Genomic DNA, 17833 nt, shown 5'->3' with positions numbered 1-17833 from the left:
CTTCCCCTTACAGTCCTTCCAGAATGCCTTCCTAGCCTACCTGGAGAAGCAGCTTTGTACAGTCTGCTGTATCTTCTGCTGCAAACCCGTTCCTCCCACTGTAGAGCATAACTTGCAGGAGTTTAAAGGCATTAGAAGGTAAAGAAAGACCAGGATTGAAACAATGACAATTACAAGAATATTTCAAATTATTCAAGGAATATGGACTGGCCTATGATATGTGACATATAACATGTGACTGGCATATAAATGTTAACATGTAACATGTATAATATTTTAATCAGCATGCATGCTTTTTGATATTTAAGATTCAGGAACACTCCCAGAATTGCTTTGATTTCTTCTGGACTAGGAAGATAAATTTTAGAGCATTCATCCAAATACCACCAAGATAAACTATGCTTTTACTGGATTTCAAAACTGTGCATCTTTTAAGGAGGGCGTAGTAAATTTACTACCGAATCTTTGCATTAACCGATACAATTTTAAAAACATCATTAATTTTCACACTGACTTATTTTGTTATTTATGTCACTATTTGAGCACTGCTTTAAAGTATTTTTACCAAATAGAAAATAAAGGATCTTAAAATTCCAACAAATAAAAACAAAATATTAATCTTTTTTAGTATAAGAAAAACCTTTAAAGAATAGCCGTAGCTCAGTGAATAATGGTTTCTTATAAAGAGGCACTGGGAAAATGTATTCATTTTGAAACTTTTTCTCTCAAACTTCAATCTTGTTGTCAAACCTCATTTTGCTTAGAGGCTGTTTCTAAAGAGAAATTCCTATTCCTGAATTTATTCTTCAAGTTGCGGTGCCTCTTCAGTACATGACATCACTGGATATTTTCTTTTGATATTTTTGTATTTTGCAGCATTTTTTAGATGGGTTGTACAAAGAGGTGTAGGGATTTATTTCCCAATTTTTTATGGGGGGAACCATCTCTAAAGGGAAAATATGAGAAAGGAGGTGTCAGGCTCACACTTTTTCTCTCATTCAACTCCCAACTATAAGCTCCAACAGTCAAGACCAATATGGCACAAGAATGCTCCACTCTACCAACTACTAGCCATATGGAAAAATCTCTCAGAACCTCCCTTCTGTCCTCTCTACATGAGAGAGCCATCTCTGTCCTATACACCTCACAGCTATGTTGCAAGGACAGAAAGGGATTATGTATATGAGAGGATTTTGCAATTTGTTGAAGCACTCCCTAAACATGAGCCATTTAATATTATTGAAAGTATCCCAACAACTTGCATGGCAAGCACATAGATGGAAGGGAACAAAGCAGACCTCTGATACCAACAAGAATGCACAGAAAAGCTGTTTCATAAATCCAACAGTATCCCTCACTATAGCCAACCATTAAAACATGCACAGTTGTTCAAAAGATTGAGAATCTTGGTAACCCTGAACAATCATTTTCATCCCGATGTGGCATTATCACCTAAGTTGAGAGTGGCTGCAGTTATAAATCTAGCTTTACAGGTTACACATTTTTTAATGCTACTACTGTTGACTTAATGCTATGTACCTGACACTGTGCGAAGAACTTTACCCACATTGTTCCTTCCAATAACTATGCAGTAATTTTTTCATCCCTGACTTATGGCTGAAGAAACTGAAGCTTTGAATGCTCTGTTAGATAACCAGACCAAGGCAACCCAGTTAATAAATAGTATAAATGGAATTTGCACTGCTATATAGTGACAGGCTGTCCAACTCCTTAGACCTCACCTTGAACCACTAATTATATGGATCTCCACTGTTCCAGATCCTCATTACTTCCAAAATGCATTTATTAAATAATCAATTGTTCATGGTATTTCTGCACTAAATGCTGTGCAAAGCAGGTTTTGCCCCTGCTTGTCCATTTGTACTCCTCCTCACCACACCTAGCTGGCTGCTATCCACAAGAGCCCTGCCCTACTTCTGTGCTGAAGGCTTTGAAAAACCTGATCCTGGTGTGTGCAGTCAGCAGCCTGGAAGGGTGGTACTCAGATTAGGTTCACCACACAGGGCCTCTTCCCCTCCAACTCCCATTGTTTGCAAGCAATTGCAGGATTTTCAAATTAGCCAATAATGAGTAATATTCAACCAGGCTCACAGCTTTGGCATGTGGATACAGACTTGGCTACAAGCTGGAAAAAATACTTTTTTTTGGCACTGCCCTGGTTGCTCAGCCATAGAATTTTTTAAAATATCAGCATGTGCTGAGGACTATGTATGTGGTCTCCAGCAGAAGCCTTTATCAGTGCATATATACAGCATATAACATTTCAGTTTGAAGAGAAAGCTTAACTTTTAGCAGCTAAGTTTTTAAAGAGAAATCAAGGGATTCCAGCAGAGTTTGAATGGGCCAATAAAAGGGTCCTATTCTGGGTAGTTGGAATATCCTTGTGTTTCTAACATTGTAGTTTTATCCTTTCGTTGAACACATGTATCACATGGCCTTTCTTCTCATTTCTATTAGACATCCAGTGTGTTGGAGAAGCTTTGCTTTATAATTATGGGTATACTACCAAAGCCTCAGGTAAGGTTAAAATAGTGTTTTGTTTATAGCCAGAAATTTGGTCAATGATTTCTTGGAATTCCTCCTAGAAGAAGATAGGCTCAGTTTAGGAAGCATGCTAAGAGCTAGGAGAGAATAAATTAATTTTTCATAAGAAACAGATATTTCAATTTCTCTGGTAGCTGAGAACTTGGGGTCATAATAATGAACTTTATATATTTAATTTATATATAATTACCTAATAGGAAATTGCATGTCCCTCTTTAATATAAGATGTGTTCCAGTTCTGATGGGGGAAATTTAGGGTGATACTTTTTCATTTCTCTCCTTAACTCATACTACAATTGGAGAACAGGTGCATCTTTCTAAGCTGCTAAGAATATCTGATATGGCTTGGAGGTTAAAACATATTTTGTTAGAGAGAAAGACATTAAGAATGCAAATAGAGGCGGACCGCGGTGGCTCAGCGGGCAAGAGTGCTTGCCTGCCATGCCGGAGGACCCCGGTTCGATTCCCGGCCCCAGCCCATGTAACAAACAAACAAACAAACAAAAAATAATAATAAAATAAAAAAATACTAAAAAAAAAAAAAAAAGAATGCAAATAGAAACAAATGTATTGTCAATGTGCATTTTAAATGGTTTAATTACTGTGGTGTCTTGCTTTCTTAACAAAATTACTTGATTCATCTGGGAGAACTTTTTGTCCCAAAGTGAGGATAGGTGAGAACTTGAAAAATAATATAATGCTAAACAAATAATGGGGGGGCAAAGATTAAAATATATTGGGTAGATGGAAATACTAGTGGTCAATGAGAGGGAGGGGTAAGGGGTCTGGTATGTATGAGTTTTTTCTTTTTTCTTTTTATTTCTTTTTCTGGAGTCATGCAAATATTCTAGAAAATGATCATGGTGATGAATACACAACTATGTGATGATATTGTGAGCCAGTAATAGTACACAATGCATGGAATATTTCTATGTTAAGAATGTTTGTGTTTGTATGTTGTTTTATCAATAAAACATTTAAAGAGAGAAAAAATAATATAACACACCATATCTCATTTTATATTTTGTATCTTATGGATGAATTTATTTTTAAACTTCTTTATAAAAGAATATGAGCCTCAGGTTTAGAACTGTATTTTTCATTAGCCAATTCTAATTTTACCTGTGATCATTGGTACACTCTGAGTTCCACGCCTTCCATGTACAATAGTAAAAAGAAACCTAGATAGTTTGAAAGCAAAAATGTTTCCTGGAACTAAATAATCTTAGTATTTACAACTATGTATTTTTTCCAGTGTTTTGTAATAGTGACATTTTCCAAAAAGCCTAATTAACTTTTTTTTTTAATTAACAAAAGAAAGACAAGTGTATTGACAATGGTGGTCATTCTTGCTTTTGAATTAAAAGCAAATGACAGCAAGAAAGAACAACAACAAAACAAAAAGGAATGATATGACTCTTTTTTTTTTTTTTTTTTTAAAGAGAGAGGGAGGAAGGGAAGGAAAGAAAGACAGACAGAGAAGGAAGGAAGGATGGAAGGAAGGAAGGGAAACATCTTTAAACATTTTCTTATTTTATTATATTTTGTTTGTTTGTTTGTTTTTTACATGGGCTGGGGCCGGGAATCGAACCGGGGTCCTCCGGCATGGCAGGCAAGCACTTTGCCCGCTGAGCCACCGCGGCCCGATATGACTCTTTTAAAACAGATTTTTGGAGGGAGAGAGGAATATAGAAAAATTTATGGAAGAAAGCAAAAACTCGTCATCTTATCATTTACTGATAACAGCTATAGATGTTTTGATGTGATTCCTTCTATTTTTCTCTGAATATCTCATCATGTGATTATATTATAATTTCCCATTCTACCACGTTGAACATTTCCAATTTTTTAACTTTAATGAATAATGCTGCAGCGAAAACTTTGTCCACGGCTCTATTTATAAACATAAATTTCCTCTGTTATTTTTAGATTAACATACATGTAACTAATTGCAGTCTTATATTTTATATGTAACAAATGTGTTGTGGTTTTTTTTTTTAATTATGTGGCATATCTCCCTTCAACAGAAACCAGATGAGAAAGATAATACCAAAAGGGTAAGGTGATTTTTATAAATATACACACAAAATATAATAAAGGAAATCACTAGTCTTCTGTAATAAAGCTTATTGCTTTTTTTTTTTTAATAACAGTTCCTATTTCATTATTCGAAGACACAGAAGTTGGGTAATTCAAATGTTGTGGTAAGTTGTAGAATTACTTTTTAAGACTTATCACTAGTATTTATTTAAAAAAACACAAAGCTATTTTTACACTAGACCAAAATTCATGTTTTTTACTTTAAAAGCTTATATGTGGATGAGCAAACAGAAGTTAATATTTATTATGCATTTAATTTATTCTATATGTTAATAATTACACATATTAAATTGATTGAGTCATTCATTTGATCATTTATTCAACAATTATTTACTAAGTATTTACATGTGCCAGGCAAAGTTCTAGGTACTAGCAATACAGCCATAAATCAAACAGAAAATATAAAAAGAAATCCATTCTTTCATTGAACTTACTTTCTGAAGAATTTTGCCCATGCCCCTGAAAAGCAAATAAACGAGTAAAACATACTGTTTCAGGTCATGATTAATGCAACAGAAAATAGTTTAATCCAAAGGCATTTTAAGAATTATTTTTAAAAATGATTGTCAAAAAATATATGATTAGAAATATCCTCTTCTATTCCTATATTCTGTTTAGTTTATGTATTCAGTCTGAGAATATACTAAGATTAGTCAGAAACCAATAACTTCAATTCACTTCCAAATTATATTGTGTTAATGGGAATTTTTCTTTTTTTATGAATGGACTTAAAAATACTAATATAGGGTGATGTGACGGTAACTCAGTGGCAGAGTTCTCGCCTGCCATGTCAGAAACCTGAGTTTAATTCCCGGTGCCTGCCCATACAAAAAAAAAAGAAAAGCTAATATACTTTAGTTTCAATTCAGAATACCTAATAAATATTTGGCTGTAATATTCTTTGTAAATTTGTGACTCACTACAATGGATCAATTTAGGGAATGAAGCAAATAGTGCATTTTAAACGGGTATACCTGTAGAAAGGTAACTATAAACTTAAACTCAGTTTTAAATGTTAATTACATTGAATATTCTTACACATAAGGAGCCGCCGGTTAGGTTAAACTGGCTTTAAATCAAATAAAAGCTGAGTTGGTTAACAGATAACCATTATACAGGGCTTCAAGTAATCCATTTGATAAATGAATTACTATTTGTGAGTGGCTCACTTGGAGCCATGTCTTTAAAATGAAACCTTATCACTTAGCTTCATGTTTCAAATGTGCTTTCATTTTCTTCTGCTTGGCATCTTAACATTTTGAGAAAATAGATCACATTTTCCACTATCAACCTTGTCATTTTTTGTGTCCCCTGTTGTCTTGCCCCATATATTTCAATTTTAAATATAATATATAATTTATAAAGGTTATTACTAGATGTGTGTATAATATAATTTTCAAGATAAACATTTTCATAACAGAAGACTGATTCTCACAGAGCTGGTTTTCATCTGTTCCAAATAATTTTGTCTGGAAGTAGACAAACTGCTTTTTGCCTCTCAAAGATGGAGCGAGGTGATATTACCCACTGACCACTGAAGATGGACATGAGGCTCCTGGGAAAGTGTTTCTTCAGCATAATGACAAAAGGCCCTAGCATACAGCTACAAATGTCATTCCCTCTCTTGACCTTATTCTCCACAGTTCTTTGAAGTGCTCATAATCGGGTGTCTTAGATGACATCTTGTTCATTTTATTACTGGAGCAAGTATGGTGGGTAAAAGCAAAAACTAAAACAAATAGACAGGAAACCGTCTTTATGCCCAGTGCTGAGAAGCCACTGAGCTCATCATGTGTGTGTGTTCGTGTCCTCTCAGTCGTCTGTCGTGCATCCGTTGCTGCAGCTCGTTCCTCAACTGCATGAGAGAAGAATGAAGAGATTCAGAATGGACGTATGTAACATAAACTGCATGCTTGCTTTGCCACTCTGTGTGGGGCCAGTCGTTTGTTAATCCTAGTGTGGTAGTTTATAAAATAGCCTTAGAGGTAAGCCCCAACAAGAACACCCAGTTTGCTGATGTGAGAGCAAAGTTTGCAGAGCTGTTTTCACACTCAGGGAGAAAAGAATTGTTCCATCATCTCATGTCCTTTCTAACTCAAGCTGCCGGCAGTAAGGAAAACTGGCATTATACTTCCTTCCAAGACAATTGATACTCCAGTGAGAAAACCTATTCTTGTTTGAAGGACACCACAGTGCGTCTAGGCATTAGATAGGTATAAAAGAACAAATAAAAGGCAGTTTTCTCCCTCTGTGTATTCAGGTTAGCATACACGAAGTCTTAAAATGTTAGTAATGCTTGTGAAGTAAATATATCAGAAACTAAATGTAGACATTTTCTTTTTCTACAATTAACAAAATATGGCCCGTATCTATTATCTATGTTTAATCAAGATGTTTTTAAACTAGGAATTATGGAGTTTTTATTGTCATTTTTAAAGAAGCCTGATAGTTCCAATGATGAAAGCTTCTAGGTATTGTTTTTAAGTAATGCCATACATTGTTGCAGCATTAATTATAGTTTTCAGTTTTGCCTCATTTTATGCTTTCAGCAACTCTATTAAATGGATAATGCCAAGTATTGCTATCCCTAGTTTGCAGAAGAGAAAATAAGACTCAGAATGATAAAGGGTTTCCGAAATCATACTAGTAGGAGAGACTAGAGGTTTCAACAGAGTCTGCTGACGTCTATTTTAGCAAAAAAAAATTCACTCTGCTATTCCCTTTGTAGTTTAATCACTGATGCTATTACATTAACTAAAAATTGAATTCAGGTCAAACTTTTCCTAAACCCAAATACCATATTAACTTCATTCTTTTTAAGGTGTGGCCAAAGTCTTAAAATACTTTCGAAAATGCATAGGCAAATAAATTCGTCAAAATTTATTTTTGTGATTATCATTTCATCCTTAAATTCTTCACATTCTTAAACTAATCCTCCACCAAAGAAGATATAATCTGCTGCCAACTTTAAGGAGAAATGTCAGAGCATTGGTGGTAGTCTCTTAAAAGTTTAGAATTTCCAGTATGAGAAAGAATATAAGCTTTTTTAGTAGATGTATAATGGTATAAGATGCTTTTTAAATATAGTTAATTATGAGGTGTCTGTCATTGTCTTTCTACTCATTGGTGATTACACATATAACTGACAAAGTTCTTGAAAATAGAAACTGTCCTATTGATAATAACATTACTTCTGAACACAATATTCTGATGATATTGCTAGTTGAAAAAATTCTCCAGGGACAGATACAGAGATTCTCTGTTGATATGAATTATATACTCAAGTCTTTGATACCCTCTTTGTTCAATTATAACTATAATTTGAAAATAACTTTGATGCTTACTATACTCAAGAAGAATTTGTACTTACTTTTAGTGTTGTATGATTTCTAATACCCTCATTTTTTCTATTTCAGGAATTCCAAGGTCCTTTTGCAAGCCGAAGTAGAGGTTACTTTTTATTCAGGGTATTAATATATTTTTTCATTTCTTTACATTAAGTCATAAGTTTCAAAATTTATTTATACATAGTTGAGATCAAGTGTTATAATCTGAGATTCACTACTTTATTGCTTTTATATCACTGAGTCTCTTGACCTCTTCTCTGATCCACCACTCATATTTGCAAATACAGCAAGTGACATTTAACTGTTTCACAGTTTAATTCCATGAAATTTCACATGCAAGAAATTAGTGTGTTAATGCTACATTATTCCTTAAGTTCCAAGGAATCATTTACAAAATTTTGATTCAGTAAACTGGCAGAGCTATGACTACTTTCACAAGTTCATAAAATTGAAAGTCAAGTAGAGTAGAGACTATAAGTAGATAAAATTTCATATTTGCATTTCTTATCTATGAAATGCAAATTCCTTTTTAAGCAGCTATAATTTCTAAAATATTTGCATATTTAATACATAATCAGAGATAGTTCATTCATTCATTCAACAACTACTTACTGAATTTCTACTGGGTGCTGAGCAATGTGCCAAGGGCTGGGAATATAAGGAGAGATAAGGTTCCATTCTTATGCTCTAGGAGTTTGCAGCCTAACAGAGGATAAGTAAACAGATACAAAGTGCTGTTAAATGCACCTTCAGTCCAGTGGCTGTGATTTCCAAAAAAAAGCATTGAACCCAGGCTCAGGAGTGGAGGAGGTACAGAGAAGACTTCATGAATTGAATTCGAAAGAATCAACAGCAATTGGGTGAAGAAATAGTTGGCTAAGAAATTTTAACATCAAAGTAAAGGCTAAGGGGAGCCATATGGCAAGAGTTTCACTTTGGAAAATAATTCTAACAGCAAATTAAAAAGTCGATTGAGGGCAGGCAACAGTGGCTTAGTGGCAGAGTTCTCGTCTGCCATGCCCGGTGCCTGCCCATGTGAAAAAAAAAAAAAAAAGTCAGTTGAAGGAAACAGCACGACTAATAGCGAGAAGAAATAATACTAAACTGTAAGTTAGTTTTGGTTCATATCAAGTTAAAATTGAGAATACGTGTTTAAAATTTTTAGTACTTTCAAGGAAAGAAGTAAAATTAAATGGTATTTAATTTAGCATGGTCTTCAAGATCTTCAGCATCACTTTAGAACCTGTTGGAAATGCAAAGGGTTCCAGCCCAGATTTACTAAATCAGAAACCGGCTGTGGGGCCCAGCGATGGGTGTTGTCACAAGCCCAGCAGGAGATTTTGATGCACATTGAAGTTAAACCCTGATCTAGATTTTTGTGCTGCTTTCTCTGAAAATTAGCTTTACTCCTTGGTTACACTGACTTATTTCTAATTCATTATTTTCCAGCCACGCAATGGAAGAAGATCATCAGGTTTCAATTAAAATGGTATGTGTTTCACATTTCAATCAAATTTGAGAATTTCTATTGTTTTCAAATGTTCACAAGTTAGACTAAGCTGATACTTACTTCTATTATTTTATGGCATGTGACCATTGATATTCTATATACTACAATTTTAGGGTCAGTGAAAGGGATCTATGATGTAAAATATCAGTATTTCAGGAGCAGTTTTCTTTTCCTTTGTTGTATTTTCCTCAGACTGTCCCAAAGTAGTAATTATCATTACTGATTTTATAGACATTGACCTTATTATCATTTACTGTGCAAGTAACATATGCCATGGATTATGTTCTGATTGTGGTGATCAGTGTCCAACAAAATGGGCCAGAACTTAATAAGACTGAATGTATTTCTTTCTTCTAAATGAACCATACTCAAAGATTCTCTCTAAAAGTTTATGATTTGCCAATTTCTAGAGAACTAAGAAAATGTGGGAAGATATAAGAGCATGACGTATTCCTAGAGTTTCCACCTTAGTCTAGGCACACAGTAAACACAATAATTGTTACTGGTGCTACCTGCTTAATAAATATGTTACTCTTAATATTTTATTAGATTATGAATTTTATATTTAAACCTAAATACAAATTAATACATTTAAAGCACAGAATAGAATTAGTTTACTAACTTTATATATTCTTAACCCAGATTCTATGCTGAATATATTTTTGTACATATTTCATGCATATAATTTTATCTTCATTTTTAAATGTGTTTAGCATAAGAATGTTAAAATGCTAAAGATTTTCTCAGAAACAAAAATCAAAACCCACCATTTTAACTACAGAAGGTATTAATACCAAAATTGCACAATATTTTAAAAACAAGGGAATATAAACACTGAATATTAAAAGTTATGAGATGCTGCCAAACACATACTGAGAGGAAAAATCGAGGCCTTAAACATGTCAAGATAAAAAGGCTTCATGAATTAAGAATGTACCTCAAAAAGTTAAAAAGGTATTTTAAAGTGAACCTTGAAAGCAGAAAGAAGGACATTATAAAATTAAGAGAAATTAATAAATTAGGAAATAGGGAAGTAGATGTGGTAAATAAAACAAAATCTGCTTGTTTGGGAGAAAAAAACACCTACAAAACAAAGTAGCCTAAAAATTTGACTTACCTAATCAAGAAAAAGGGGGAAAGAAATAGATACACAAAAATAAATTTGGGGGACTTCCAGAGAAGATGGCGGTTTAGTAAGACGCGCGGGTCTTAGTTCCTCCTCCAGAACAGCAACTAAAGAAACAGAAACAATACAAAACAGCTCCCGGAGCCACGACAGAGACCAAAAAGACAGCGTACCTCATTCTGGAACAGCTGAACGGGCAGGGAGAATCCGCTGCGGTGAGATATCTGAGGGCCGCGCGTTTTCCCGGACGGGGCAGCTGGTGACTGGGGTCCCCTCCACGCACGTGGCTTCCTGGTCTGACTGGGAACATTGGATAGCGGGGCTCTCCTGCCACGCTTGGCATCTCGGGCCAGCTGGGCAATTTGGACCGGCACTCTCCCAAGCCGCGGTGGCCGGCGACCCCCCCTCCACGTGCGGTTTCCCAGGCCGACTGCAAGATTCGGATTGGCAAGTTAAAGGAGCCACAGCATCTTTTACTGGTGGGACCCGCAGACAGACGAGTGCCACGAGCGCCACCTACTGGGCAGGAAAAGAAAAACAGAGCCCAGAGATTTCACAGAAAAACCTATCAACCAGCCGGGTCCCACACCCAGGGAAATCTGATCAAATGCCCAGATACTAGCAGAAAATAACGGATCACGCTTGGAAAATTGAAGATATGGCCCAGTCAAAGGAACAAACCAATAGTCCAAATGAGATACAGGAGCTGAGACAACTAATGCTGAATATACGAACAGAAATGGAAAACCTCTTCAAAAACCAAATCAATAAATTGAGGGAGGACATGAAGAAGACATGGGCTGAACAAAAAGAAGAAATAGAAAATCTGAAAAAACAAATCACAGAACTTATGGGAGTGAAGGACAAAGTAGAAAAGATGGAAAAAACAATGGATACCTACCATGGTAGATTTAAAGAGACAGAAGCTACAATTAGTGAACTGGAGGATGGAACATCTGAATTCCAAAAAGAAACAGAAACTATAGGGAAAAGAATGGAAAAACTTGAGCAGGGGATCAGGGAACTGAAGGACAATATGAAGCGCACAAATATACGTGTTGTGGGTGTCCCAGAAGGAGAAGAGAAGGGAAAAGGAGGAGAAAAACTAATGGAAGAAATTATCACTGAAAATTTCCCAACTCTTATGAAAGACCTAAAATTACAGATCCAAGAAGTGCAGCGCACCCCAAAGAGAATAGATCCAAATAGGCGTTCTCCAAGACACTTACTAGTTAGAATGTCAGAGGTCAAAGAGAAAGAGAGGATCTTGAAAGCAGCAAGAGAAAAACAATCTGTCACATACAAGGGAAACCCAATAAGACTATGTGTAGATTTCTCAGCAGAAACCATGGAAGCTAGAAGACAGTGGGATGATTTATTTAAATTACTAAAAGAGAAAAACTGCCAACCAAGACTTCTATATCCAGAAAAATTGTCCTTCAAAAATGAAGGAGAAATTAAAACATTTATAGACAAAAAGTCACTGAGAGAATTTGTGACCAAGAGACCAGCTCTGCAAGAAATACTAAAGGGAGCACTAGAGTCAGATACGAAAAGACAGAAGAGAGAGGTATGGAGTAAAGTGTAGAAAGAAGGAAAATCAGATATGATATATATAATACAAAAGGCAAATGGTAGAGGAAAATATTATCCAAACAGTAATAACACTAAATGTTAATGGACTGAATTCCCCAATCAAAAGACATAGACTGGCAGAATGGATTACGACCCAGCGATACCACTGCTAGGTATCTACTCAAAGGACTTAAGGGCAAAGACACAAACGGACATTTGCACACCAATGTTTATAGCAGCATTATTTACAATTGCAAAGAGATGGAAACAGCCAAAATGTCCATCAACAGACGAGTGGCTAAACAAACTGTGGTGTATACCTATGATAGAATATTATGCAGGTTTAAGACAGACTAAGCTTATGAAGCATGTAATAACATGGATGGACCTAGAGAACATTATGCTGAGTAAGTCTAGCCAAAAACTAAAGGACAAATACTGTATGGTCCCACTGATGTGAACTGACATTCGAGAATAAACTTGGAATATATCATTGGTAACAGAGACCAGCAGGAGTTAGAAACAGGGTAAGATAATGGGTAATTGGAGCTGAAGGGATACAGACTGTGCAACAGGACTAGATACAAAAACTCAAAAATGGACAGCACAATAATACCTAATTGTAATGTAACTATGTTAAAACACTGAATGAAGCTGCACCTGAACTATAGTTTTTTTTGTTTGTTTGTTTGTATCTTTTGTTTTTGTCTTTTCTTTTTCCTTTTTTATATATGTATATATTTTTATTATTATTATTATTTTAATTTTCTTCTCTATATTAACATTCTATATCTTTTTCTGCTGTTTTGCTAGTTCTTTTCCTAAATCGATGCAAATGTACTAAGAAATGATGATCATACATCTATGTGATGATACTAAGAATTACTGAGTGCATATGTAGAATGGAATGATTTCTAAATGTTGTGTTAATTTCTTTTCTTTTTTTTAATTAATAAAAATAAATAAATAAATAAATTTGAAAAAAGGGAAATAAAAATAATGAAAATCATAAAAGAGTACTTGACAAATTTATGCACATATAAATTTGAAAACCTTGATAAAATGAAGGATTATCTATTAAGTAGATATTACCAAAATTGACGTCGGAGGAAAGAAAAAATTATAGAAACAGACTACTGGCCAAGGGAAAAAATTAAAAACATTATCTAGAAAACTATCCCTTCAAAAAACACTATACCCACTCCACAAATATTTTTTTATGAAGCAAGTATATTATTAATACCAAAATTTTACAACAATAGGTGGTGCAAAGGTAGCTCAGTGTTAGAATTCTTGCCTGCCATGCTGGAGATCTGGGTTTGATTTCTGGCGCCTACACATGCCAAAAAAAAAAAAAAAAGTTTGCAATAATATAGAAAGGAAACAGTTGATCAATCCTATTTATAAACATCAATGCAAAAAGTTAAAGTAAATATTAGTATATAGTATTCAGTAGTATATTTAGAGAATCAAATTACCCCATTGAGCTTTGTCCCAGCAGTTCAAGGATTTTAAATATTTTAAATAAAAAGCCTATTAAAATATTTTCACCATTAGAAGCAACATTTGATGATCATCTCAACAGAGGCTTTTGGTAAAACTCCACAACTATTTCTGTTGTTTTAAAAGGAAATACTATAGAAAAAGATCAATCCTTTTTTTGACATTATTAATATAATAGTCTCAAATAAAGTAAATAGCAGGCTTGATTGTAAAACATTTTGGAGCATTCCCATTGATGTCAGGAACAAGGCAAGAATGTTCTGTCACCATTAATGTAGCTCTTAATGCACTAGCCAATTCAATTAGACAACAAAGAAATAAAAGAAAAGTATTGGGAAAGTGGAGGGAAAAGTTAATGTGTTAGAAAGGCAAAATTAGGAACTTGAATTGTCAAACTATGTTTGGTATTAACTTCTGTTTCAGAAGACGCCTTAGAAGGTATTTTCTTATCAGGAATATTAGATTAATTTTTTTTACTTTTCAAGGACTTAACAGGAAAAAAGTCTTTGTTTTAATATTACTAATATACACAGGCATTTACAGAATATAAACAAAAATTGTTTATTACTAAGCAGAAACAAATGTGTGTGATTCTAATATCAAGCTAAACGTTAAAAGTCACAATGTGAAATGGAATTTAATCCATGAGTTAATTAATTTATTTTAAAAATTTCTCTCTGAAGTCGAGAAAAATAGCTTAATTTAGATTGTTTCCAAAATTAAGATCTACATTGACTAATTAACTCTAGATTTCATTTTATTTTTCCAGTAAATAGTTCAATAATCAGTTTTTTCTTTTTATGAGCTCATAATCTCTGTCCTGAGTGTTTAGATTTACTTAGAAAGTGATTAAAAATAAAATAGGATAACTTAATTGCAAATACACATGAAATTTTGTATTCATAAATTTTACTGGCATCAATGAGCTTTAGGAAACCATTTTATGTAATTAAATACTGTAAATTTTTGGAAAATTCAAGCATACAGAATAAATATTCCAGCAGAGACAGATTAAATGATACAAAGCTAGGAATATACAGTCTGAAGAACAGCTGAGAAATATCTCAGATGTCAGTTTTATCATATAATGACAAAGAAATCTCTATGTGCAAACATGCACATATTGACATGAATCTAATTCAATTTTTCTCTTTTAACAGGTTGCCAACTAATTTTCCACAGATGAAATGCTATGGAATACAAAGTATACTAACATTTTGTTTTCTTCTCAAAACAGTACTTGCTAATTTTATCATGTTTGAGAATTCCTGTGTTGTAAACATTCTAACTAAAAGTTAGTTAAGATTATAAATGTTGAATTCCTTGAAAATAAAAAAGCATCCTAAAATAGTTTTTGCTTGTGTTGTATGAAATAATTTGTAATAAATCTTTAAATAATAATGTTCCTCAGATCCTTGCAGCTTTTGACAGTACTGATACACATGGTCTCTTGTTATTTTTATTAAAGGCACTCAGGAAAGAGTTGGGTTTTAATGAGCTATTTTAGTTTATCCTATTTGGATTTTGTCAGTGACAAAATCAACCACCCTTATAAATGGCCAGAATACCCAGTAGTTAACAATCTTAGACTGTGGATACTAACTAAAACTACACTAGCTTGGAGGATTAGGTCATAACACATCCAATAGTCTAATAAGCAAGTTTTGATTTATACTCTGTAAAATGGATCTCTGATTGCTACAAATATATCAGGAGCTAGTTTTTTCTACCAACAAGTAGTTCACTTAATCTTAAAATAAGTTGTTTTACCACACACAACATCTGAAAGGCAATATGTCTCATATCACCAGAAAGAAAATAAGCACAACTGAACACAGTTGGAGAACTTTTTACATCAAGTCAGTGTTTAGTGCACCCAGAATTAACCGCAGATGAATTTTGAGTTTATTTCACCCCATATTCTCCTTGTTTTTTTTCCCTTTGACCCCTTTCCTCAACCTCTACCTTCTCCACCAAGCAGGTTGCTGGTTGATTAAAGAGGGGTAACTCAATTTTGGATTGTCAAAATAAAAAGAGTTGCATATTAATTTAAGCACAAGTTCCCAGAACCTTTCAGAAGTCTGGAGAGACTTAGCCCACTTAAATTTTTTAGTGATATCCCAGGATCTTAAAAAATAGAAAGAAATACCAAAACATGGTTATAGAAATTGTGAAATTTTAAAATTTTTACACGGAACAAATTAATGTCTTGCACACAATCAGCCAGATATACTGGATGCTTGGAATATAGGATTTGTATTAATCATTGATTGGGCATATAGGTGAAGTGGTACAATGCTGAATCCAAGTTTAAAACTGTGTCATTAAAAACATTTTTATCTTCTTTAACAATCCTGTGAGTAGATCTCTGTGAACATGTGTTTAACCTTATTTGTAATATCAAATCATTTATCATAATAACAATCATAATATCAAATGTCTTCCCGAAGTTCCCGGCAGTTCCTAGTAAACGTCCCTTCCTTAACTTACACACCAGGAACCCAACGGTCTAGGTTTCCTACCTAAGGCCAGAGTGCCTGTCTCTTACGGTAGTGAATTTTCTAAGATGGGTACCATTTGAGAATCTGATGAATGCTCTGATCCCTAACTCCAGAAAAAAAAAAAATACAAAGAAAAGAAAGAGTATACATGCAACAAAATTATGTGCACCATTGGGAGCTGGGGAGCCAGTATATTCCAAAATCCATCCAAGTCTCAGTGTGGACTCCAGATTAACAATTCCTCTGAAAATTTCTCTCTCCCAGAATTTTGTCATTTTTCCATGAAGACAGATCTCCAGGGTTGAAGGATGCTCGGACACTGGTTGATTTTGTAGTGGAGGAGGGAAAGACGGGAGAAATGCAGCACCAACAGCACATCACAAAGTGGAAAGGTCCCGCTTGGGAGAGATGCCCCTGGACCTGGCGCTGCAGTACCCGCAACCGCCTCCTATGCCATGTCTCTGTTGCCCGGCAACAGAGCTGCACGGGCGCACGCGCGTGAGGGGCCCTTGCTCTCCCCTCCCTCTCCTTGCCGACGGTTGAAACCACTAGGTCTTCAGCGGCGCCTTTCCTGCCTTAAGGAGCCGGCGGGTCTGGGGGCCGGAGTCTGGAGAGCCTTGCCTGAAGCCAGACCACGCAGGCGCATGCGGGGAGGCGGGGGACACCATGCAGGTGAGGTTCGCCGCCCCGCCAGAGACAGAAGCGAGGAGGACGGAGCACAGGGACTGGGTTCTACCATTTTTCATGGCAACGGCAGAGTTTTGTGTGCATGTGTATCTAGATTTGAGGGAAATCCAAAGTAACTCTGGGAAAATGCCATTCCTTCTACTTTTCCAAAATTTTGGTATGTTTCTGGAGGCAGCATTCATAGATGTTTGGGATTGCTTTCCACAAATGACTCCTAGAAATCCTCTTGCTGCTCCATTTTTAACTTAAGAAACAGATCAACAACTTTAGCCCAAAAATTATCGCTGTCCCCCATACGTTAAAAAAAAAAAAAGAATGAAAACCCTCGTACTCTGATCTGGAGAAACATCTACATACCCTGGAGTTTCACCTACGTGATGGCAAAAACTCTCCTAGTCTTCCATTTATTATTCAGAAGTTTCCGCCTCCCTCTAAAGCTACTTCATCCACCAGGACACTGCATCTGCTTCTCTCTATCCTTTTAAGAGGAGAAAAATTCTCACTTTCCAACTTATAGAAAACAGCATCTTCCCTCCTGCTCCCCCAAATTAAAAACACTGTGATTTTTCTTGTTTTACATATTTAATTTTGGTATATTTTATACTGTATAATTTATTGGATTTTAAAATAGAATTTCTATATGATTTGAATGGATAATCCTTTTGTGTTAATAATTGGTTCTTAGCGATTACATTTTTATGCAGTATGTAAAAATATTTCAAATTTTTCCTGGTGTGCACCTGAAATGAAATTGAGAGGGAAGTCAACCGCTTATTAACCTTAGCTTATTTATTTGTTTATTCACTAGCCATTTATTCGGTACTTGTGTTTTAGATATGGCGCTGTTTTAAAAGTTTACTGTGTGGAATAAGAGACAAGATAAAATTTTTTTATGGTATGATAAATGGCATAATAGTTT

At 34.8% G+C, this 17833-nt stretch overlaps 2 protein-coding genes across 3 annotated transcripts in view; both read left to right on the top strand.

The window, feature by feature from the left end:
• NMU (neuromedin U) overlaps positions 1–15172 on the top strand; it is a 29092-nt gene extending 13920 nt beyond the window's left edge. The window contains exons 4-10 of one of the 2 annotated variants that reach the window (XM_077136917.1): positions 2479–2538; positions 4593–4622; positions 4719–4769; positions 6482–6556; positions 8082–8132; positions 9462–9501; positions 14887–15167. In XM_077136917.1, coding sequence (XP_076993032.1) covers positions 2479–2538; positions 4593–4622; positions 4719–4769; positions 6482–6556; positions 8082–8132; positions 9462–9497 — 303 coding nt within the window. In that variant the 3' untranslated portion in view covers positions 9498–9501; positions 14887–15167. Of the gene's footprint in view, positions 1–2478; positions 2539–4592; positions 4623–4718; positions 4770–6481; positions 6557–8081; positions 8133–9461; positions 9502–14886 lie in introns of both variants that reach the window. The other variant, XM_077136918.1, reaches the window with a different exon arrangement.
• Positions 15173–16711: 1539 nt separating this feature from the next.
• PDCL2 (phosducin like 2) overlaps positions 16712–17833 on the top strand; it is a 60962-nt gene continuing 59840 nt past the window's right edge. Inside the window, exon 1 of the mRNA XM_077136915.1 lies at positions 16712–16899. Coding sequence (XP_076993030.1) covers positions 16894–16899 — 6 coding nt within the window. The 5' untranslated portion in view covers positions 16712–16893. The remainder of the gene's footprint in view (positions 16900–17833) is intronic.

Source organism: Tamandua tetradactyla, chromosome 19 (genome assembly GCF_023851605.1).
Source record: "Tamandua tetradactyla isolate mTamTet1 chromosome 19, mTamTet1.pri, whole genome shotgun sequence".
In the NCBI taxonomy this organism is placed as follows: Eukaryota; Metazoa; Chordata; class Mammalia; order Pilosa; family Myrmecophagidae; genus Tamandua; species Tamandua tetradactyla.
This window is presented reverse-complemented; position numbering and strand designations above follow the sequence as displayed.